Below are 21,911 nucleotides of genomic sequence, written 5' to 3' on the forward strand. Positions count from 1 at the left end.
TAACCACTGTCATTTTATGAGGTAATTACTCTGGAACGCTTCAACGGATCCCCCTGATTCTGAGAATGTTTTTTCGTGACATATTGTACTTCATGATTTTGGTAAAATTTCTTCGATATCACTTGCGTTTATTTGTGAAAAAAATGGAAATTTGGCGAAAATTTTGAACATTTTGCAATTTTCAAAATTTGAATTTTTATGCTGTTAAATCAGAGAGATATGTCACACAAAATACTTAATAAATAACATTTCCCACATGTCTACTTTACATCAGCACAATTTTGGAACCAAATTATTTTTTTGTTATGGAGCTATAAGGGTTAAAAGTTGACCAGCGATTTCTCATTTTTCCAACAAAATTTACAAAACCATTTTTTTAGGGACCACATCACATTTGAAGTCACTTTGAGAGGTCTTTATGACAGAAAATACCCAAAAGTGACACCATTCTAAAAACTGCACCCCTCAAGGAGCTCAAAACCACATTCAAGAACTTTATTAACCCATCAGGTGCTTCACAGGAATTTTTGGAATGTGGAAGAAAAAAATGAACATTTAACTTTTTTCACAAAAATGTTACTTCAGACCCAATTTTTTGTATTTTCACAGGGGTAACAAGAAAAAATGGACCCCAATTGTGCAATTTCCCCTGTGCACGCAGATACCCCATATGTGGGGAAAAAACACTGTTTGGGCGCACGGCAGGGCTCGGAAGGGAAGGAGTAAAATTTGCTTGAAGTATTAGCGGACGCCATGTTGCGTTTGGAGAGCACCTGATGTGCCTAAACATTGGAGCTCCCCCACAAGTGACCCCATTTTGGAAACTAGACCCCCCAAGGCACCTATCTAGATGCATAGTGAGCACTTGGAACCCCCAGGTGCTTCACAAATTGATTCGTAAAAATGAAAAAGTGAAAAAAAAAACACTTTTTCTAGATAGGTGCCTTGGGGGTCTAGTTTCCAAAATGGGGTCACTTGTGAGGGAGCTCCAATGTTTGGGCACACAGGGGCTCCCCAAACGCAACATGGTGTCCGCTAACAATTTGAGCCGATTTTCCATTCAATTTGTTAGCGGACACCATGTTGTATTTGGAGAGTCCCTGTGTGCCCAAACATTGGAGCTCCCCCACAAGTGACCCCATTTTGGAAACTATACCCCTCAAGGATTTTATTAAGGTGTATAGTGAACATTTTGAACCCAGAGGTACGACACAGAATTTGATAACATTAGGTCATCATATTGAATAAGTTGTCATTAGTCTTGAGCGCAAGTGCTCGCTACTTGAGTTTGCATCGGGTACTCAGGTATGCACCATGTACTGCGTGTGCTCGAGTGACATGCTCGAGTCCCCGCCCGGATGTTTCACGGTTATTAGACACCCAAAAAAAAACATGCCGCGGATCGCTCGTGCATGGCAGGCAATCCCCGCAAAGTTTTTTGGGCCGTGAAGCATATGGGGCGGAGACTCGAGCATGTCACTCAAATACCCACGATACTCAATGCATACCAGAGCACACGATGCAAACTCAAGTAGCGAGCACTTGCGCTCAACACTAGTCGCCATATCGTCATCTTTTTTTCTTACTTTTGAAAAAAATCCCAACCCCATCACAACCCTAACCCCAACCCTAACCCCAACCCCAGCCCTAACCCTAACACAACCCTAACCGTAGCACAACCCTAACCCTAGCACAACCCTAACCCTAGCACAACCCTAACCTAAGAGTTTAATTTTTACGCCGTTCCTCATGCGGTATAAGTGATTAGACGACCTTATTCTTCGGGTCGGTGAGACTACAGCGATACCAGAATCATATGGGGTTTTTATGACTGACAGCTGTCACACACTAAAAGACGCATTTTTTGTAAAATCTAGTTTTTGCATCGCCATATTTTGAGAGCTATAATTTTTCCAGATTTTGGCAGACAGTCATTTGACAGCTTGTTTTTTGCGGGATGAGTTGACGTTGTTATTGGTGCCATTTTCAGGCACGTGACATTTTTTGATCGCTTTCTATTCCGATTTTTGGGAGGCAGAATAAACAAAAACCAACAATTCAGGAATTGTTTTTTTTGTTTTTTTTTATTCTCTTCCGCGTGTGGTAAAATTGATAAGGCAGCTTTATTCTTCGGGTCAGTACGTTTACAGCGGTACCACATTTATATCGTTTTTCTATGTTTTGCACTTTTACATAATAAAAGCAATTTTATAGAAAAAATTATTTTTCAGCATAGCTTTATTCTGAGAGCTATAACTTTTTTATTTTTGGGCTGATGGAGCTGTATGGTGGCTTGTTTTTTGCGGGACAAGATGACGTTTTCAGCAGTATTTTTATTTATATTTGTCTTTTTGATCACGTGTTATTCCATTTTTTGTTTGGCGGTATGGTGATAAAGCATTGTTTTTTGCATTGGTTTTTTTTTTTTTTTTTTACCGTGTTCACTGAAGGGGTTAACTAGTGGGACAGTTTTATAGGTCTGGTTGTTCCGGACGCGGCGATACCAAATATGTGTACTTTTATTGTTTTTTTTGTTTTTTTATAATAATATTTATTGATGGGTACATTATATTTTTATTTTTGGTGGATTATATTTTTTATTTTTTTTTTAATATTTTTACAATTTTTTTTTTTTTTTCACTTTCTGATAGTTTTTATACTTTATTACTTTGTCCCACTATGGGACTTTCACTTTTTTTTCTCTGATCGCCTGCATGGCACAGGAATGCAGCACCATCCCTGTGCCATGCAGGCTGTCAGCGCTGGACAGGGAGAAGATTGTTTGGAGATGCACTGCGCATGTCCAAAAAATCTTCCTGCTGTCTGGTGACCCGGATGTTGTCATGACGACATCGGGTCATCATGGCAACATCCTGGAAGCCACGGCAGACAGCGCTGGAAGCCGGAAGAGGAGGTGAGTATCTGCGATCACCTCCCCTTGCCACCGCAATGCTGCGATCGACTTCGATCGCAGCATCGCGGGGGTTAATATGCTGGGAGCGGTGCGTGACCGCTCCCTGCACATAGTACCGGGTGTCAGCTGTGACAATCAGCTGACACCCGGCGGCGATCGCGCCCGCACAGCCTGTGTGCGCGCGCGATCGCCATGACGTACTAATACGGGTCTGGCTCTTAAGTCCTAGGGCACAGACGCGTATTAGTACGTCTAATGTTGTTAAGGGGTTAAAGTGCAAACAACCTTTGGGGGTAAAGGGCTTAAAGATTAACCATCATTATAATTTTTATTTCAGAAATCAATAGTACACATGAAAATAAGCAGCTTTGTAATATATCTTATCAGAGAAATCTGCTTCTTTCTCCTCCTTGACTGATCATTCACTCTCAATTCACGGGTAAAATCTGTATTTAGTGAAGTCAGATTTCTCCATTACTGAAATAGGAGATGACATAGGATAGGAGAAGACAGTTGGTGTTTTTAAAATTGTATGGAGAAATGGAGGGAGACACAGACATTCTGCTGCAGGTTCTTCTGAAACACAGGTTACAGTTTTCCATAGAACTTTATGAGTACATACAATCATCTCCTATTTCCGTAATGGGAAAATCTGTTTTCACTGAAGAGAGACTTTTGAGCTAAAATACCAGTCCATGAGGAGGAAGAAGCGGATTGCTCTAATAAGAAAATAAGATCGATCTGATAAGATATATTGCAAAGTTTCTAATTTTCACGTGCACTATTGATTCATAGAAAGAAAATTAAAATGAATTTTACTTACTTTATGAAGGTTACTCTTTAAGTATCACATGGAGTGGTGTAAAGCATGCTACCACTGGACTCTGAAGTAGTAGAGTGACAAATCACGCTATCTGGCAGTCTACTGGACAAGTCTGGGTTTGGTGAAGGCCAGTTTGGTAGAGGAGGGATGATGCTATGGGGCTGTTTTTCAGTAAAGTGAAATCTTAATGCTTTAGCATAACAAAACATTTTGGAAAATTGTATGCTTCTAAATTTGTGGTAACTGTTTTATTGTCTGAGAGGCACGAATTGAATCACAAACTGAATTCTCAGGACCTGTAAATTTCAGAAAATTCAACTCAAATTCGATTCTCCACGGATGGAAACGATCATCCCTAGCTAGGTGAATTTAGTGTGGTACAACTTGACTGGCACACACAAAGCTCTGCCTTCAGCCTCATCAAATAATTTTGGTATAATCTAGAACACAGATTGCGAGCTAGACCCTCTTGTCCAGCCATAGTACTCTGACCTCACAAATGCTCCTCTGAACAGTAGTACAACTACTGGGGGTGCAGAGAGGCCCACCCAGTACGACTGCCACTCTTAACTGTATGAGTGTGCGTTCTATGCCAATATAGTTAAACTCTGCGTTAGAGAGGGAGCCTTGATCTCTGTGCCATACCACTCTCCATTCTGTAGGCCATAGATTGCTTTAAGGCTGAAGCCTACAGATGGTAGGAGCAATCACGAGTGCTGTTTCCAAGCTGACTATGCTGGCAGACTCACCAATTTCTGAGGGTTAAGTGAGTATTTATATGCTTTTTTCTTTAATATTCTGGCACATTATTGCTTTTTTTTCATGGGTGTACTGAAGGGGCCAATATTATTTGTGGGGGACTCAGGGAACATTATTATTTTTGTTGAGGAACTTGGAGCATTATTAATTGTTAAGGGGACACTCCAGGGACATTATTATTTTTAGGCGCACTCAGGGGACAATATTAAATGTTAAATGGACACTTAACAGGCAATATTACATTATAGGGGCACTCAGGGTATTGTACCCATCAAAGTGCAACATAGGGGGTATTATTACTTTGTAGTGCACTCACAGAGGGCATTAATATTTTCTAGAGGGCAATTTTAAAACCTAGAGAGAACTAAAATGCCATTTTATTATACAACAGGCACAATGTTGGGCATGATTACTATATAGGGCACTAAGAGGAGTACTGTTACCATTCGACACAGCAGGTGCAGTAATAGGGACAAATATGGAAGCAGCAGGTTTGGCATTGGTATTAACAGGATGGGGAGTTTGTGTAAGTTGGGAATAGATGGGAACAGTGCTGGAAAAATAAGAATGTGTCTTTGCTGTAAACTCTGCAGATGAGTCGTGACGCAAAGATGTCATGTTGGTGTGGGCCAGATGGAAAAGATGGGAGAGGGAACAACACCATCATAAAGAATGACACGCATCTATAACTTTACTATAATCACTTAATATATCCTGCAGAATTAGTATGTGCCATTATATGGTCACTGTACAACGGTAAAATCGGTCTTTGACTTTGTATAGTGATTTTTTCTCAGTAATAACATGGTCATCTGCTGAGGTTCCCTATACTTACTATAATTAGGATGTGTCTCTGAAGTTGTAAATATGATTATCTAGGTCAGGGACTCACTCGGATGTGTTTTCCCCTTTCCCTTCTGCTGAACCCCTAGTTACGCATCTGCCCCTGGATGAATAGGCTAAAATTACCACAGACACACTCCAAACTCCTTCCCAGAAGAGTAAAAACTGTTATAGCTGCAAAGTGAGGAACCATCTCCATACTAATGCAAATAGATTTAGAATGAGATGTTATAAAAGCTCATGTACGTGCAACGTGCAGGTGTTTCACTACTCTTGTCCACCCAATATACCTTTGGGTTCAGGATGTGACCACTACTTCAGCACCCCTATGGCTATGCCCCTGGACACTTCTAAATTGAAGACAGTAGGCTATCCCACTATATTAGATTCTGTTACAAAGCTACTACTCTTCATATGGGAACCACAGAACAAGGAACTATACAGGGGTCGTATAGTCCACAAACTTTCTCTTTATGAGTGGAGTTTCATTTGGCATAGAAGGGGATGGGGATGTTCTACTAGAGAATACCAAGTAAAATGTATTTGGTAAGGCCTGCAGTATATTTACGATGTACATGAATGGAGGTACACATAAACTAAGTTGTCAATTCTAATTGATGGGTTAAACTACAATATTTAAAGTAAATCTAAAAAACAGGCAGCATTTATTAGTGATTCTTTAGCTCGGTAAAATTAAATCTATACCAGAGACGGAAGCAGTAGATTTACATTAAACAGATCATTCAGATTAATGTCAAGAAATCCATGTTTTGCTTTTGTGAATTCCGATACAAATCAATGAAAGCCACAGAGGGGATTAAAGAAAAAATGTGTTTTAGATAAGCTGCAGATTGATCTTTTTCTTTTTGGGAACTATATTTCTTCCTTTGCTAATACATTGCCTGTTGCAGTCATATGGGTTCATTTCTAATCATATGGGCTAGGAATTCACGAGTTTCACTCTCACAGTAAATGATTTTATTTAAGTACTATGAACAGCCAAATTGACTTTACCTTCTTCTCTTCCTGTAATACGATTACTTCGTGATACCGTGGAATGAATGGCTCATATTTCTTCTTGTCTTCCTTCTTGGAGTTGACATTCTCATAATGCAGTGCACTTTCCCTTTAGAAAGTTCAAAGGAAGATTTATGAGTCTGCAGTTCAGATTGAGCAGACGTCCAAACAAGATCAGAGAAAGCCTTCCCCCCTCATGTTTACATTTCTAATAAGGGCCAAATCACTCACTAATGGAGGCATGGGCACTTACAGTGAAAGATACAGCCATTTAGATCTACTGTAAATGGATCTGGCTCATATTCTATTTCAATGAGATTAGCATAGAAATTTTAAAGGGAACGATGCTTACAAAATAGATCTCCTATATCTAACTACATCTATGCTCAATACACTTGTAGTGAGTGAGTCTGGGGTCATCTAGTCGGAAAGTGGCCGGGAGTACGCATTTCGCATACTCGTGGTCACATCACTGCCCACTTTCAATGCCGATACCGGAGATTCCTCACAACATGCAGAGCGCAGTGTGAAGATTCACAAGTCTGCAGTCATTTAGAGTGACTGCAGACTTGTAGCTTGAGACCAGACAACTCCTTTAAGCCTGACTATTCAGACATTATATTCTTTTCTCTACGCACAACTATTGAAAGACAAAGTTGTACATAAAAGCTAAAATCATAATTTAGTGACCATCATATATTAAGACTATATATCGGGTCATACTAAGTAATGGCCTAATGTATTGTTCAAGCTGCCACTAAACATGATCATAATGGCTGCCGCCTCCTATCCACTGTTAAAAGGAAGATCTTTCACACCTATTCGGTAGTAAAAAAGTATGCTGAAAATGAATATTGACTGCACAAATATTGCATTTTTTAATTTTTCATAACACTAACTATATTAGAAGAAGATATCTTTAACTTTCACGCTGGCCACAAAGCTTAATATTAGCCTCTTATTTCTTGTTGGACACATGAACATTAGTAGCCACTACTGAAATATATATGTATTTAATGAGCATACTCTCCTCAGGCCAAAGGTCATTGTGATTGTAAGCAAAATAGGATACTAAGATTCATCTCAAGTATAATATACAAATACCGAAACAATGAGGATAACCAAATTCCAATATATTATTTCTCATTCCTCACTGGGATTCATAATTAAATAAAGAGATCAATAACTCAATAAATGTGTTAGTCAGAAAAATTTTAATTATTACAAAAACATTTAGACACCCCATAAAATTAGTTAAGAGCCCCTAAAAGAAGAGACAGACCCCATAAAAATTGAGGCAGTGTGGTTCACAAGATATTAATATAATAACATGACAACATAATAGATGCATATAGACTTCTAATACAGGGGAATATAACAAACATAAAAAGAATCCTTCATGTATTCAATAGATTAACGCGCGTTTCGCGTGCTGCTTCATCGGGGGGTACTGTATTAGAAGTCTATATGCATCTATTATGTTGTCATGTTATTATATTAATATCTTGTGAACCACACTGCCTCAATTTTTATGGGGTCTGTCTCTTCTTTTAGGGGCTCTTAACTAATTTTATGGGGTGTCTAAATGTTTTTGTAATAATTAAAATTTTTCTGACTAACACATTTATTGAGTAATTGATCTCTTTATTTAATTATGAATCCCAGTGACAAAGGTCATTGTGAAGCTGTGGCGCCCCTGAGGGTTCAGTCGCCACAGAGGTACTGCAATTAGTGGTGTCTCACTCTCTGGTAAGGAAAGGGTACAGCCCGAGACCCCAACACCCGCATCCAATACTACACTGCTCCAGGCAGGCTGGAAGGGCAAGATGCACTGTGTTCTGCTGAGCCCTGTCCCTGGCTGGAGTGGGGGGAACCAGAGTGAGGGGGAACCAAGTAGTGGGTGAGGGTGGAGGAAGGAGTTTAGGGGAGCATGTTAGGAATTTAAATAGGGGATCCATCTTAGTTAGTGAGGAGAAGTAGTAAGTAAGAGAGAGAGTTCTGAGTCTAGTGAGTGGAGCAGGTGCTCTGCAGGAGCTCTGCTCCAGGTTGGGCCTAGTGAATGAGGCCCAGCAGAGGAGAGAAGAGGAGGGGAGCAGAGGAGGAAGGCTCCGGTAACTGAAGGGGTCCCAGGGGTACGGAAGGAGCAGGAAGCCACCCGTACGCTCTAATCTGTCAAGTGTCAGAGGGACCAGGCCGCAAGAAGGGAACCGGTCCCTGGGCCAGTTGTGTCACTACAGGTCTCAGCTAGGAAACCGGAGGCTTCTGACTTTTATGGTGCAGTTGCCATACTCGCATCCGAGTAGCCAAGAAGGGCAGCCGTGTAGGATCAGGGAACCCCAGGTGACCCTGAAGGATCCGAGGACGCCATCTTGGGACTCAGTTTGTGAGGCGCAGGGCAGGAGGGAGAGACCCAGCGCAGAAAGTCGGCTGAGGAAAGGAACATATGAGAAGGGGGTCCCGATAAGTACTCTCGAATTGCCGGAGGGACTTATGAACCCCTGCTTGGTGAACGCGGCGCGGGAAGCGATAACCTGCACGGTGTACCTGTGGAACCTAAAAAGAACTGTGAGTAAAATCAGATGACTGCACTCCACTGTCTCTGTCGGTTATTGCCATAATCCCTCCTACGTTACAAGTCCCTGCATCCCTTTCATCAACCCTGCCCCGAGGGGTCCACTCCACCTGTGGGGAGCAGAAACATCCCAGCTGCCATCCCATCATCCCCCGGAGGTCTGCAGCAGCACTGGTAACCATTACCAGAAACCACAGGTGGCGTCACGAGACAAACTGTTAACAAAACCCCTTTTAAAGAGTGACCCAGAGGACGGGCCTGGGAGCCGACTGCCGTGATATCCTACAAAGCAGGTAAAGGCCCAGGTACCGAGTCTCCCCCATATATCCCCCTGGGCGAGTCAAAGTGAGGGGAAGAATGTGAGCTGTAACCATCAACTATTGTGAATTGTGGATCCTGTGTATATAGAGGGGTTGCCTTTCATTGTAATATTGTATGTGCTAATGAGACTGTTGAGTAGTCTTCAGTACAGTGTGAAATGTAAGTCAAGTTATAAAAAATGGAAAAATTGGAAAGTTACAAAAAAATATCATAAAAATATATACAGAGTGTATATTTAACATCAAAACCTAATTTAAATAGTTGGTTCAATTTACTTTCAAGGCAGATTATCAATAAAATATGTCCTTCTAGATGTTTAAACTGTATGTCCCAAAGGCGAATCTCCCATTTGGGATTTCCCTAAGAGTCAAAACTAGAGATAATCAGATTGATCTGAGGATAATAGAATTTGAATTTGCAGGGATATGTGAATTTCAGGAAATTCGACTCAAACTGTTTGTGATTCAATTTGTATGGATTGGCCAAAAAAAATGCTCGGTGCCACCTCACACACTGCTGAAGGGACACAAGGCAGACTAATGACATCAAGCGTGGCTAGGATAGCTTCCCCATAATGCCCTGCAGCTATCACATCACCTGGTCTAGGACAACCTATCAAGGGGGACTATTACAGCTAGTATAAAGGATGGGTGCCGTCAAATCAGCACCATTTTATGCTTTTAGAATGAAGGGATAGAGGTAGAGTCTAAATCTCATTCCACATAGGGACATAAAAAGGCCAATATGTTCTACTACTGCACTAGTTTTGAAGAACATTGAAAATGGGAGTGGTAGTCAGTCTATTGCCACGGCCCCACTATCAGTATTTGGTCAGTATTTTTTCTCAGGAGTGAGAGCCAAAACCAGGAGTGGGTGATAAATGCAGAATTGGTGACTTGTTTCTATTATACCTTTTCTCTGATTGTTCCTCATCTGGTTTTGGCTCCCACTCCTGAGAAAAAATACTGACCGCATACTGACCAAATACTGATAGTGGGGCCGTGGCCTATGAATAATAATCCAAAAATTCAAGTGAGAATAGGAAGTTGTTGGACCTGCATAGTTAGTGTGACTGTGTATTCATTGATCTGTGATATACAAGGGGCTGTTCCTTTTCAGTAAATAAATGACCCAGGCTGCAGGTTATTATGAAGATACCAACGATGCAGAACTCACCTTCCCTGGGTCCAATGGCAAATCTCCGACGATGCTCCTGGTGACTGGCATTGGTTGCAGGACTGACATTATGTCAACAGTGCAGCAGCCAACCAGTGTGCTACATAGACAAGGGCACTGAGCGCATTGATTGGCTGCAATGATTTCAGCACTGCAGCCAATGCCAGACAGCGGGAGTATCAGCGGAGACTCTCTGGTAGACCCGATGAAAAGGTGAGTACTTTATAAAAAAAACAATAACCTGTAGTGATGTACATTTTTTATTGAAAGGGAACACTCCTTTTAACTTTTATGTTTTTTTTTTAATGTATCCCCCTCCCTTGAAAAAAAATTGCAATTAATGTAACCCTAAAATAATGTACTGTGTTGCTAGGTAGGTACATGCAAGGTCGAAAGTAATTTGCGGCAACAGCCAGTAGTATTGTTGTGACGTGTACATTTGTTAAGTTTGACGACTTAAAGAATTAGAAAACCTTAAAGAGGTTGTTCCCATTCTGAGCACACTGGGCCACTGAGCACATTGATTGGCTGCCGTGCTGTCCCTACAAACACTGTTTTAGTTGAATTCAACAACGCACAAGAACAATACTGTTGGCTGTAGCCACAATGTACTTTTTGAACACCTGTTTGACTATTCCAATTTGGCAACCGTACCTCTACAACTATGCTGTGGGCAGTTGCTGGTTTTCAGGCTCTTTTCCTTCTTCCTGGTATCTGCTATTATGTGAGTCATTTTGGACAGTTGGAATTAACTTGCTTTATCAAACATATGAATAAAAATGATTAGAGTAAATTGTGCCATTTAACAGTGCAGACAGGCTCAGACTGGCCCACCGGGAAATTGGTGAATCCTCCGGTGGGCCCTGCTGCTGCCAACACTGACAAGCGATGGAAGTCACCTTCTATCTTAGCATGCCATGCACTGCTTAGAAATTGAGACAAATGGATTCTGGAGGCACTCCCGTGGAAGAAAGAGTAACCAAAAAATTGTTGAATCTTCCAAATGTGGTGCAATCACATGGAGGATGTTCCACAAGGGATTAATATTTGTAGGTTTATTAAAAAATCATAAAACCGTGAATACACATGAGGGACATGGATGTACAAAAAAGGGAATGGAGAAGAGAGTCCTTAAAAAGGATCACACAACGCGTTTCTGCTCATAGAGCCTTCATAAGGTGTGTATGAGACCTTAGGTTTGACTGAACTCTTATACCCAGCATCTTTACTTGTGGGTGGGGTCACCCTCAGAGGTAACACCCAACTCAAATCTACTCTTTCTCTCTGTTGTGGAGTCTGGAGTCTAATTAATTAATATAGGTGGACTTTTGTATACATATATTTCTTACCAATAGTGTCATTGCTCAAATTTTAAAAATCATCACCCAAATGTGAGCTGTAAAAAAAAAAAACATAAAAAATAAATAAATAAACATCCCAGACCAGACACATAGATGCATGCCCACTCCTGGAGTCTCACTCCTCCGCCGCAGTCCATGGAGCGGCCCCGAACCAGAGCGGTGAGTGTTATTGTGATACAAATTGTAGTTTGATGTATCAAATTGCTTATATTTTTTCTTTGGGTTGTTCCCCACACATATATATATATGTATATACAGTACAGACCAAAAGTTTGGACACACCTTCTCATTTAAAGATTTTTCTGTATTTTAATGACTATGAAAATTGTACATTCACACTGAAGGCATCAAAACTATGAATTAACACATGTGGAATTATATACTTAACAAAAAAGTGTGAAACAACTGAAAATATGTCTTATATTCTAGGTTCTTCAAAGTAGCCACCTTTTGCTTTGATGACTGCTTTGCACACTCTTGGCATTCTCTTGATGAGCTTCAAGAGGTAGTCACCTGAAATGGTTTTCACTTCACAGGTGTGCCCTGTCAGGTTTAATAAGTGGGATTTCTTGATTTATAAATAGGGTTGGGACCATCAGTTGTGTTGTGCAGAAGTCTGGTGGATACACAGCTGATAGTCCTACTGAATAGACTGTTCGAATTTGTATTATGGCAAGAAAAAAGCAGCTAAGTAAAGAAAAACGAGTGGCCATCATTACTTTAAGAAATGAAGGTCAATAAGTGCGAAAAATTGGGAAAACTTTGAAAGTGTCCCCAAGTGCAGTTGCAAAAACCATCAAGCGCTACAAAGAAACTGGCTCACATGAGGACCGCCCCAGGAAAAGAAGACCAAGAGTCACCTCTGCATCTGAGGATAAGTTTATCCGAGTCACCAGCCTCAGAAATCGCAGGTTAACAGCAGCTCAGATTACAGACTAGGTCAATGCCACACAGAGTTCTAGCAGCAGACACATCTCTACAACAACTGTTAAGAGGAGACTTCTTGGTCAAATAGCTCTTACACAGCCTGGAGGTGTGTTTGGGGTCATTGTCCTGTTGAAAAATAAATGATGGTCCAACTAAACGCAAACCGGATGGAATAGCATGCCACTGCAAGATGCTGTGGTAGCCATGCTGGTTCAGTATGCCTTCAATTTTGAATAAATCCCCAACAGTGTCACCAGCAAAGCAGCCCCACACCATCACACCTTCTCCTCCATGCTTCACGGTGGGAACCAGGCATGTAGAGTCCATCCGTTCACCTTTTCTGCGTCGCACAAAGCCACGGTGGTTGGAACCAAAGATCTCAAATTTGGACTCATCAGACCAAAGCACAGATTTCCACTGGTCTAATGTCCATTCCTTGTGTTCTGTAGCCCAAACAAGTCTCTTCTGCTTGTTGCCTGTCCTTAGCAGTGGTTTCCTAGCAGCTATTTTACCATGAAGGCCTGCTGCACAAAGTCTCCTCTTAACAGTTGTTGTAGAGATGTGTCTGCTGCTAGAACTCTGTGTGGCATTGACCTGGTCTCTAATCTGAGCTGCTGTTAACCTGCGATTTCTGAGGCTGGTGACTCGGATAAACTTATCCTCAGAAGCAGAGGTGACTCTTGGTCTTCCTTTCCTGGGGAGGTCCTCATGTGAGCCAGTTTCTTTGTAGCGCTTGATGGTTTTTGCAACTGCACTTGGGGACAAATTCAAAGTTTGCCAAATTTTTCGGACTGAGTGAACTTCATTTCTTAAAGTAATGATGGCCACTCGTTTTTCTTAACTTAGCTGCTTTTTTCTTGCCATAATACAAATTCGAACAGTCTATTCAGTAGGACTATCAGATGTTTATCCACCAGACTTCTGCACAACACAACTGATGGTCCCAACCCCATTTATAAGGCAAGAAATCCCACTTATTAAACCTGACAGGGCACGCCTGTGAAGTGAAAACCATTTCCGGTGACTACCTCTTGAAGCTCATCAAGAGAATGCCAAGAGTGTGCAAAGCAGTCATCAAAGCAAAAGGTGGCTACTTTGAAGAACCTAGAATATAAGACATATTTTCAGTTGTTTCACACTTTTTTGTTAAGTATATAATTCCACATGTGTTAATTCATAGTTTTGATCCCTTCAGTGTGAATGTACAATTTTCAAAGTCATGAAAATACAGAAAAATCTTTAAATGAGAAGGTGTGTCCAAACTTTTGGTCTGTACTGTATGTGCTGGTGATGAATTGAATGTAAATGGGTAAATTATAGGGGGGGATAAAAACCAATAACCCGTAAATTGATGTTACTTGCCACAACAACGATAATGTTAATTCTCAGATGGAATGATTTGCACATATGAACAGATTATATGAGAAAGAGGTAAATTGTGACAAACTAGTCAAAGACATATGATGTATTGGAGAGATATCGGGAATTGCCAGATAGATGCCCCAGGTCCCTAGTTCTGATACGGGACTTTACTAAAAGTATCATGATGTTAACTGCCATGGAAAAAGTGGTGTTATTCAGCAAGCTACATATCTTTTATACTGTCTCAACTGTCTCGTTTAATCCATCTGGATACAGACTGCCCAGTCTGTAGATCCAGTAGGATTCTTTCGCATTGAGGACCGATTTTCTGTTCTTGGTGAGTGGTGGAATTGGCTCTACAGGTGTCACTGTTATGGAGTCAAAGTTCTTGTTGTGTACAAGAGTGATGTGTTTGGAAAGGCTCTGTTTGAGAAACCCCTTTTTAACATAGTAACATAGTAACATAGTTTTTAAGGTTGAAGGAAGACTAAGTCCGTCTAGTTCAACCCATAGCCTAACATGTTGATCCAGAGGAAGGCAAAAAAAAACATGTGGCAAACACTAAGCTCCACATTGGGGAAAAAAATTCCTTCCCGACTCCATACGACAATCAGACTTGTTCCCTGGATCAACGCCCTATCAAGGAATCTAGTATTTATAACCTGAAATATTATACTTTTCAAGAAAGGCATCCATGCCCTTCTTAAATTTTAACAGTGAATCACTCATTACAACATCATGCGGCAGAGAGTTCCATAGTCTCACTGCTCTTACAGTAAAGAATCCCCGTCTGTGATTATTATTAAACCTTCTTTCCTCCAGACGTAGAAGATGCACCCTTGTCCCCGTCTCAGGCCTCAGAGTAAAAAGATCAGTAGAAAGGTCTTTGTACTGTCCCCTCATATACTTGTACATAGTAATAAGATCACCCCTAAGCCTTCTTTTTACCACAGTAAATAACCCCAAGTGTAATAACCTGTCTTGGTATTGCAGACCCCCAGTCCTCTAATAACCTTGGTCGCTCTTCTCTGCACCCGCTCTAGTTCAGCTGTGTCTCTCTTATACATCGGAGACCAGAACTGTACACAGTATTCTAGTATTCTAAGTGTGGTCGAACTAGTGACTTGTATAGAGGTAAAATTATGTTCTCCTCATGAGCATCTATGCATCCCATTATTTTATTTGCCTTTGCAGCAGCTGCCTGACACTGGCCACTAAATGTGAGCTTGTCGTCCACCAATACACCCAGGTCTTTTTCAGTTACAGTTTTGCCCAGTGTTTTACAATTAAGCATATAATTATACATTTTATTTCCTCTGCCCAAGTGCATTACCTTACATTTATCCCCATTAAAGCTCATTTGCCATTTATCAGCCCAAGCTTCTAGTTTACATAGATCCTCCTGTGATATAAAATTGTCCTCCTCTGTATTGATTACCCTGCAGAGTTTAGTGTCATCTGCAAATATTGAAATATTACTATGCCCCCTACAAGGTCATTAATAAATATGTTAAAAAGAAGGGGGCCCAATACTGACACCTGTGGTACCCCACTGTTAACTGAGACCCAGTCTGAGTGTTTTCCATTAATAACCACCCTTTGTTTCCTATCACTGAGCCAGTTCTTAACCCACATACATATATTTTCCCCTATCCCCATTGTTCTCATTTTATGTATCAACCTTTTGTGTGGAACCATATCAAAAGCTTTTGAAAAGTCCATATACACAACATCCACTGAATTTCCTTGGTCCAGTCCAGAACTTGCCTCCTCATAAAAGCTGATCAGATTAGTCTGACAGGAATGGGGTAAACCCATGTTGATGTGGGGTCATGAGGTTATTCTTCTTCAGATACTCTATTATAGCATCTCTTAGGAAACCCTCCAGGATTTTACCCACAGTAGAGGTTAAGCTTACCGGCCTATAATTTCCAAGTTCAGTTTTTGTCCCCTTTTTGAATATTGGCACCACATTTGCTATACGCCAGTCCTGTGGTACAGACCCTGTTATTATGGAATCTTTAAAGATTAAAAATAATGGTCTATCTATGACGTTACTTAATTCCTGCAGTACTCGCGGGTGTATCCCATCCGGGCCCGGGGATTTGACAACTTTAGTGATTTTTAGACGCCGCCGTACTTCCTGCTGGGTTAAGCAAGTGACACTTAATGGAGAATTTTTGTTATCACTAACCATGTTTTCTGTCATGCAATTTTCTTGTGTAAATATGGTTGAAAAAAAATCATTTAGCATATTGGCTTTTTCCTCATCCTCATCCACCATTTCACCCAGACTATTTTTAAGGGGGCCAACACTATCATTTTTTAGTTTTTTACTATTTATGTAGTTAAAGAATATTTTGGGGTTATTTTTACTTTCTCTGGCAATGATTCTCTCTGCCTCAATCTCTGCTGCCTTGATTTGTTTTTTACATAATTTATTTAATTTTCTATATTTATTTAATGCCTCATCACTACCTACTTCCTTTAGTTCTCTAAATGCTTTCTTTTTGTCACTTATTGCGCCCCTTACAGCTCTATTTAGCCATAGTGGTTTCCTCCTATTTCTAGCATGTTTATTTCCAAAGGGTATATATTGTGCACAGGTACTATTCAGGATGTTAATAAATGTCTCCCATTTGCTTTGTGTAGCTTTAGGTCTCAGGATATCGTCCCAGTTTATTGCACTAAGATCATCCCTCAACCGTTGGAAATTAGCCTTCCTGAAGTTTAGTGTCCTTGTAACCCCTCTACTACACATCTTATTAAAGGTTACATGAAAACGTATTATTTTGTGATCACTATTACCCAAGTGACCCCCAACTCGTATATTTGATATGCGGTCTGGCCTATTGGTTAATATTAGGTCTAGCAGTGCCCCCCTTCTTGTTGGGTCCTGAACCAGTTGTGAAAGGTAATTGTCTCTCATAGTTGTCAAAAACCTATTACCTTTGCTTGAACTACATGGTTCTGTCCCCCAATGTATTTCAGGGTAGTTGAAGTCTCCCATAATAATGACTTCTCCTTGAGTCGCTGCTTCATCTATTTGCTTTACGAGGATATTCTCCGCTACTTCCATTATTTTTGGAGACTTATAACAAACCCCTATCAGTAATTTATTATTTTTTCCCCCTCTCCTTATCTCCACCCACAGGGACTCTACATTTTCATTAGATTCACCTATATCCTCCCGCAAGACAGATTTTAAGGATGATTTTACATATAACAACACCCCCCCCCCGCTTGTTTGTACGGTCATTTCTGAACAGACTATAGCCCTGTAAATTAACTGCCCAATCATGGCTCTCATCCAGCCACGTCTCAGATATCCCTACCATGTCATAATTATTTTCCAACAAAATTAATTCTAATTCCTCCATTTTGTTGGTGAGGCTTCTGGCATTAGTGTACATGCATTTTATGTATCTCTCTGTACCTCTATCCTTCTTTACTATTCCTTCTTACGTTATGCCTGTGGCCATTCATTGGGTGGGTTTGAAGGTGATCTTGGGATTCTTAGTGTGGATACTCTTCTTCATATCCCAATTGATAATCTTACAACAGTGACATTTTATATTTCCACATTTAAATATTTCCATTTTCTCTTTTTTCTGATGTTTAACATTCCTGTCGTTTACTTTCTTATCTCTTAAAAGACTGGGTGCTATGTTCTATTTTAGAGTTTTAACTCTTCTGAAAACTATGTTGGTTCTAGAGGGTACCATCCCTTTCAGAATTGGATCTTTTTTGATGAGATACCAGTACTTGTTTATTATTCTACGGATGTTTGAATTACCCCTGTTGAAGGCGGTGATAAAACTGTACCTCCACCTTGATATATCCTTTACCGAATCTTTTTGAGATTTTTCTAAGCAAACATTTTGTGTGAGTGTCAGGTTTTTTCGGTAGGAGGACTGGATTAATTCTTTTGGATAACCTTTATCTTTGAATTTGGATATTAAGATTTTAGATTGTTCAATATAATCTATTATTAATAGGCGATTAATAGGGACTCGAATCGCCACATAAAAAGATTTGCAAAACTGGGTGCGACCCGAGTCCCCATCGCGGTCCCGAACTGCTGGAGGTACATCTTATCTTGAAAGGAGAAAAGTTTATGCTCCAAAATGAATCTTAGACCTTTCAACAGGAATGTTTTTTGTTCCGATGGTATATTTTTGTCCCCTGATAGAAAGTGGTCTACTGCATCAAGACCTAAACTGTGTTCTATGTTGGAATATACAGCACATACATCTAGGGTGAGTAACATATAGTTTTCTCCCCATTGTAGATCCTTTGTCTCAAGAATGAGTTGGGATGAGTCTCTTAGAAAGGATGGTAATTTAAGGACATAAGTCTGGAGAAAAAGATCAATAAAATAGGATAGAGAGCTAGTGAGAGAGCCTATCCCTGATATGTTGGGTCTTTCGGGGGGATTCTTTGTGTCTTTGTGTATTTTTGGTAGGTGGTAAAAGAAAGCTTGATTTGGGCTATTATTTGTTAAAAAAAGCTTTTCTCTTTTATTCAATATCTTGGCTTGATAGGTTTCACGTATCAGCATATTACATTCTTTTTCAAAGACATCAGTGGGGTCAGATGTAATTGGTTTGTAATATTTGGTGTCAGACAGTATGTTATAGGCTTCCTTTATGTATTCCTCTTTATCCTGTATGACCACCCTTCCCCCCTTGTCAGCTTGTCGGATAACAATGTTGTTGTTACTCTGTAACCGTTTCAAAGCTGAAAATTCCCTTCTCTGGAGGTTATTTTTACCTACCCTATATTTATTGATATTTTCAAACTCTTCCATTACTAAATGATGCCTATCAGCACAACTTGTTCAGGTGAGCATAAAAGATTTTATATTCTTTAAAAAATTTTTAGTCTCTACTTACTACGCTCAGGTAGCTCTCTCTTTCCCTTTTTCCTCCACATCTTTCTACCCAGGAACAATCACCAATGCACTGCTTAGCTAATCTGCATCCACAGCAACAGACTCACTCCTCCCACTGCAGTGCAGATGCCATGTATTAGAGTCAGACTGACACCTGCACAGATCACAATAAACTCACCTCTTCTGCCACTGTAGAATCAGATTAGCTGAGCAGTGCATAGCTGTGCAAGGGACACTTCCCCTGCAGAGATATTAATCTGACCAGCTGCCATCAGCCCCCTGCAATGCTTTCACAGGGAGCCCATGGGTCACCATAGCTGCCACTCTGCCTGCTTGACAGAGCAAATGCTGTGCCAGTCTGCACACCCTAACTCCTCTCTGGCACCTCAGAGTCGGAGCTTGTGCTGCGATTGGTGCTGTGTCTGTAAAGCATGCGGCTGCTGCGCAGACCTTCTCCTATTTCTGCTGCTAAGGGTGGCATCAAGAAGACTTCTGTGAGCTCCGAAGTTTGGTAAGAAAAACGATGCTGCAACTTCAGCATCCTGTAGGAAAAGCAGTTTTAATTTTTTTATTTTATTTCATGTGAAAAATGTATAACAGAATAGTGAACCTATATACATCGATTTTGGGGGAGGTTGTTTATATGCTATGTGTAAGAGAGGGTCATTTGGCTATATTTGCTACATTATGTGTGGGGGAGGAGGGACTTGGCTGTGCATACTATGTGTGGGGGAGGAAGGACTTGGCTGTGCATACTATGTGTGGGGGAGAGGGGACTTGGCTGTGCATGCTATGTGTGGGGGAGGGGGGACTTGGCTGTGCATACTATGTGTGGGGGAGAGGGGACTTGGCTGTGCATACTATGTGTGGAGGAGCAGGGACTTGGCTGTGCATACTATGTGTGGGGGAGCGGGGACTTGACTGTGCACACTATATATGGGGGAACGGAGACTTGGCTGTGTAACATACATTCTGAAGTGCCCTCCTCTAGAGATTTTGGAGGTCCATCTTGTGTACAAACATTTGAGAGTGCCCTCACTTATTCATATTTTAGGGCCCTCACTCCATTATTTAACTCATTTAAGGGCAGAGACTACAGAGAAAAAGACCAAGAGACGTGGAGAACTAGACGGTAGCAGTGAGTGCGACTTGCGATCCTCAGGTATGGCTGAACTCTGTGAACCGGAAAAATAAAGCTGCACTAGCTAACTGGATGATGAGCTCAAATATATCACTTGTGCAAGTCAAAGGACAAAGGATATATGGTGCCAGCCTCCAGGATGGGCTGGAGAAGCTACTCCAAATGGCTCAGAGATTTTGATTGTCAATATTCCCCAGATTATATAGGAAGAGAAGACTTCTTGATAGTGTACTACTTGGTCAAGTGCAGAATGTGCATTGTATTTCCAAAAATTACTCCTGGGGGCTGTGTCATAGGTGCAGGGAGATTCCAAGACAAGGGCCTCCCTTGTCAAACATTATCTATGATGGAGTACTGTAGTAGTTGTGGCCCTCAATTCAAGTTTTCAGAGGGCCATCAGTCGGTCGTCAACAGTCAGTGTAAATTTCTATTGAATATGTAACCCCTATCTCAGTCACAATGTGGCACAAGCCAGGCATGTTTTTTGCCAAATAGGGTGACTGACAGTACATTTCTATTGAATATGCATCCCCTATCTCAGTCACAATGTGGCACAACCTGTGACAAGGGCCTCCAATGACAAATATTAATTTGGTAGGACCACTGTACATTCCAGGTTTGTCCACTGCACAATGTGCACTGGGTTTGTAAAAATGAGCCCAATGGGCTGAGTCATGGTTGACGTAGGTAGCCACCATCCCAAGGGCCTCCAATCACAAATAGTAGTTAGGCTGGAGTAGGAATACTGTCCTAGTTTGTCCACTGCACAATGTGCATAGGGTTTGTAAAAATTAGCCCTATGGGCTGAGTCATGGTTGACGCAGAAAGCCACCATCCCAAGGGCCTTCAATCACAAATACTAGTTAGGCTGGAGTAGGAATACTGTCCTGGTTTTTCCATTGCACAATGTGCATAGGATTTGTAAAAATTAGCCCTATGGGCTGAGTCATGGTTGACCTAGGTAGCCACCATCCCAAGGGCCTCCAATTACAAATAGTAGTTAGGCTGGAGTAGGAATACTGTCCTGGTTTGTCCACTGCACAATGTGCACTGGGTTTGTAAAAATTAGCCCTATGGGCTGAGTCATGTTTGACGTAGGTAGCAACCATCCCAAGGGCCTCCAATTACAAATAGTAGTTAGGCTGGAGTAGGAATACTGTCCTGGTTTGTCCACTGCACAATGTGCACTGGGTGTGTAAAAATTAGCCCTATGGGCTGAGTCATGGTTGAAGTAGGTAGCCACCATCCCAAGGGCCTCCAATCACAAATAGTAGTTAGGCTGGAGTAGGAATACTGTCGTGGTTTGTCCACTGCACAATGTGCATAGGGTTCGTAAAAATTAGCCCTATGGGCTGAGTCATGGTTGACGAAGGAAGGAAATGGGTTTTTATGGGAAGGAGGTGACGTTAACAGTAGAAGCATGAATCTGCATTTTTGTCGAATTTAGGTTGGCTTGCTGTCATGTGGAGGGATGACAAACTGTGGAGATATCCAGTCCTTGTTGAATTTAATCAGAGTAAGTCTGTCTACATTTTCTGTGGAGAGGCGTGTGCGCCTATCAGTGATGATTGCCCCAGCGGAACTGAAAACACGCTCAGACACCACACTAGCAGTCGATCACAGCATTGCAGTGGCAAGGGGAGGTGATCGGGATACTCACCTCTCCTGCCGGCGTCCAGCGATGTCTGCCGTGACTTCCCGGATGTTGCCATGACGACCCAATGTCGTCATGACAACATCCGGGTCACCAGACAGCAGGAAGATATTTTGGTCATACGCAGTGTATGACCAAAGTATCTTC

General features: G+C 41.2%; 1 protein-coding gene across 1 annotated transcript in view; it reads right to left on the minus strand.

Moving 5' to 3' along the window:
• Positions 1-21,911, minus strand: part of STPG2 (sperm tail PG-rich repeat containing 2) — a 1,485,896-nt gene that overhangs the window by 1,213,280 nt on the left and 250,705 nt on the right. The window contains exon 7 of the mRNA XM_073638559.1: positions 6,354-6,465. Within this exon, the coding sequence (XP_073494660.1) occupies positions 6,354-6,465 (112 nt within the window). The remainder of the gene's footprint in view (positions 1-6,353; positions 6,466-21,911) is intronic.

The sequence above is a fragment of the Phyllobates terribilis genome, unplaced genomic scaffold, assembly GCF_046119375.1.
Source record: "Phyllobates terribilis strain yellow unplaced genomic scaffold, ASM4611937v1 Scaffold_1__5_contigs__length_1240528914, whole genome shotgun sequence".
Classification (NCBI taxonomy): Eukaryota; Metazoa; Chordata; class Amphibia; order Anura; family Dendrobatidae; genus Phyllobates; species Phyllobates terribilis.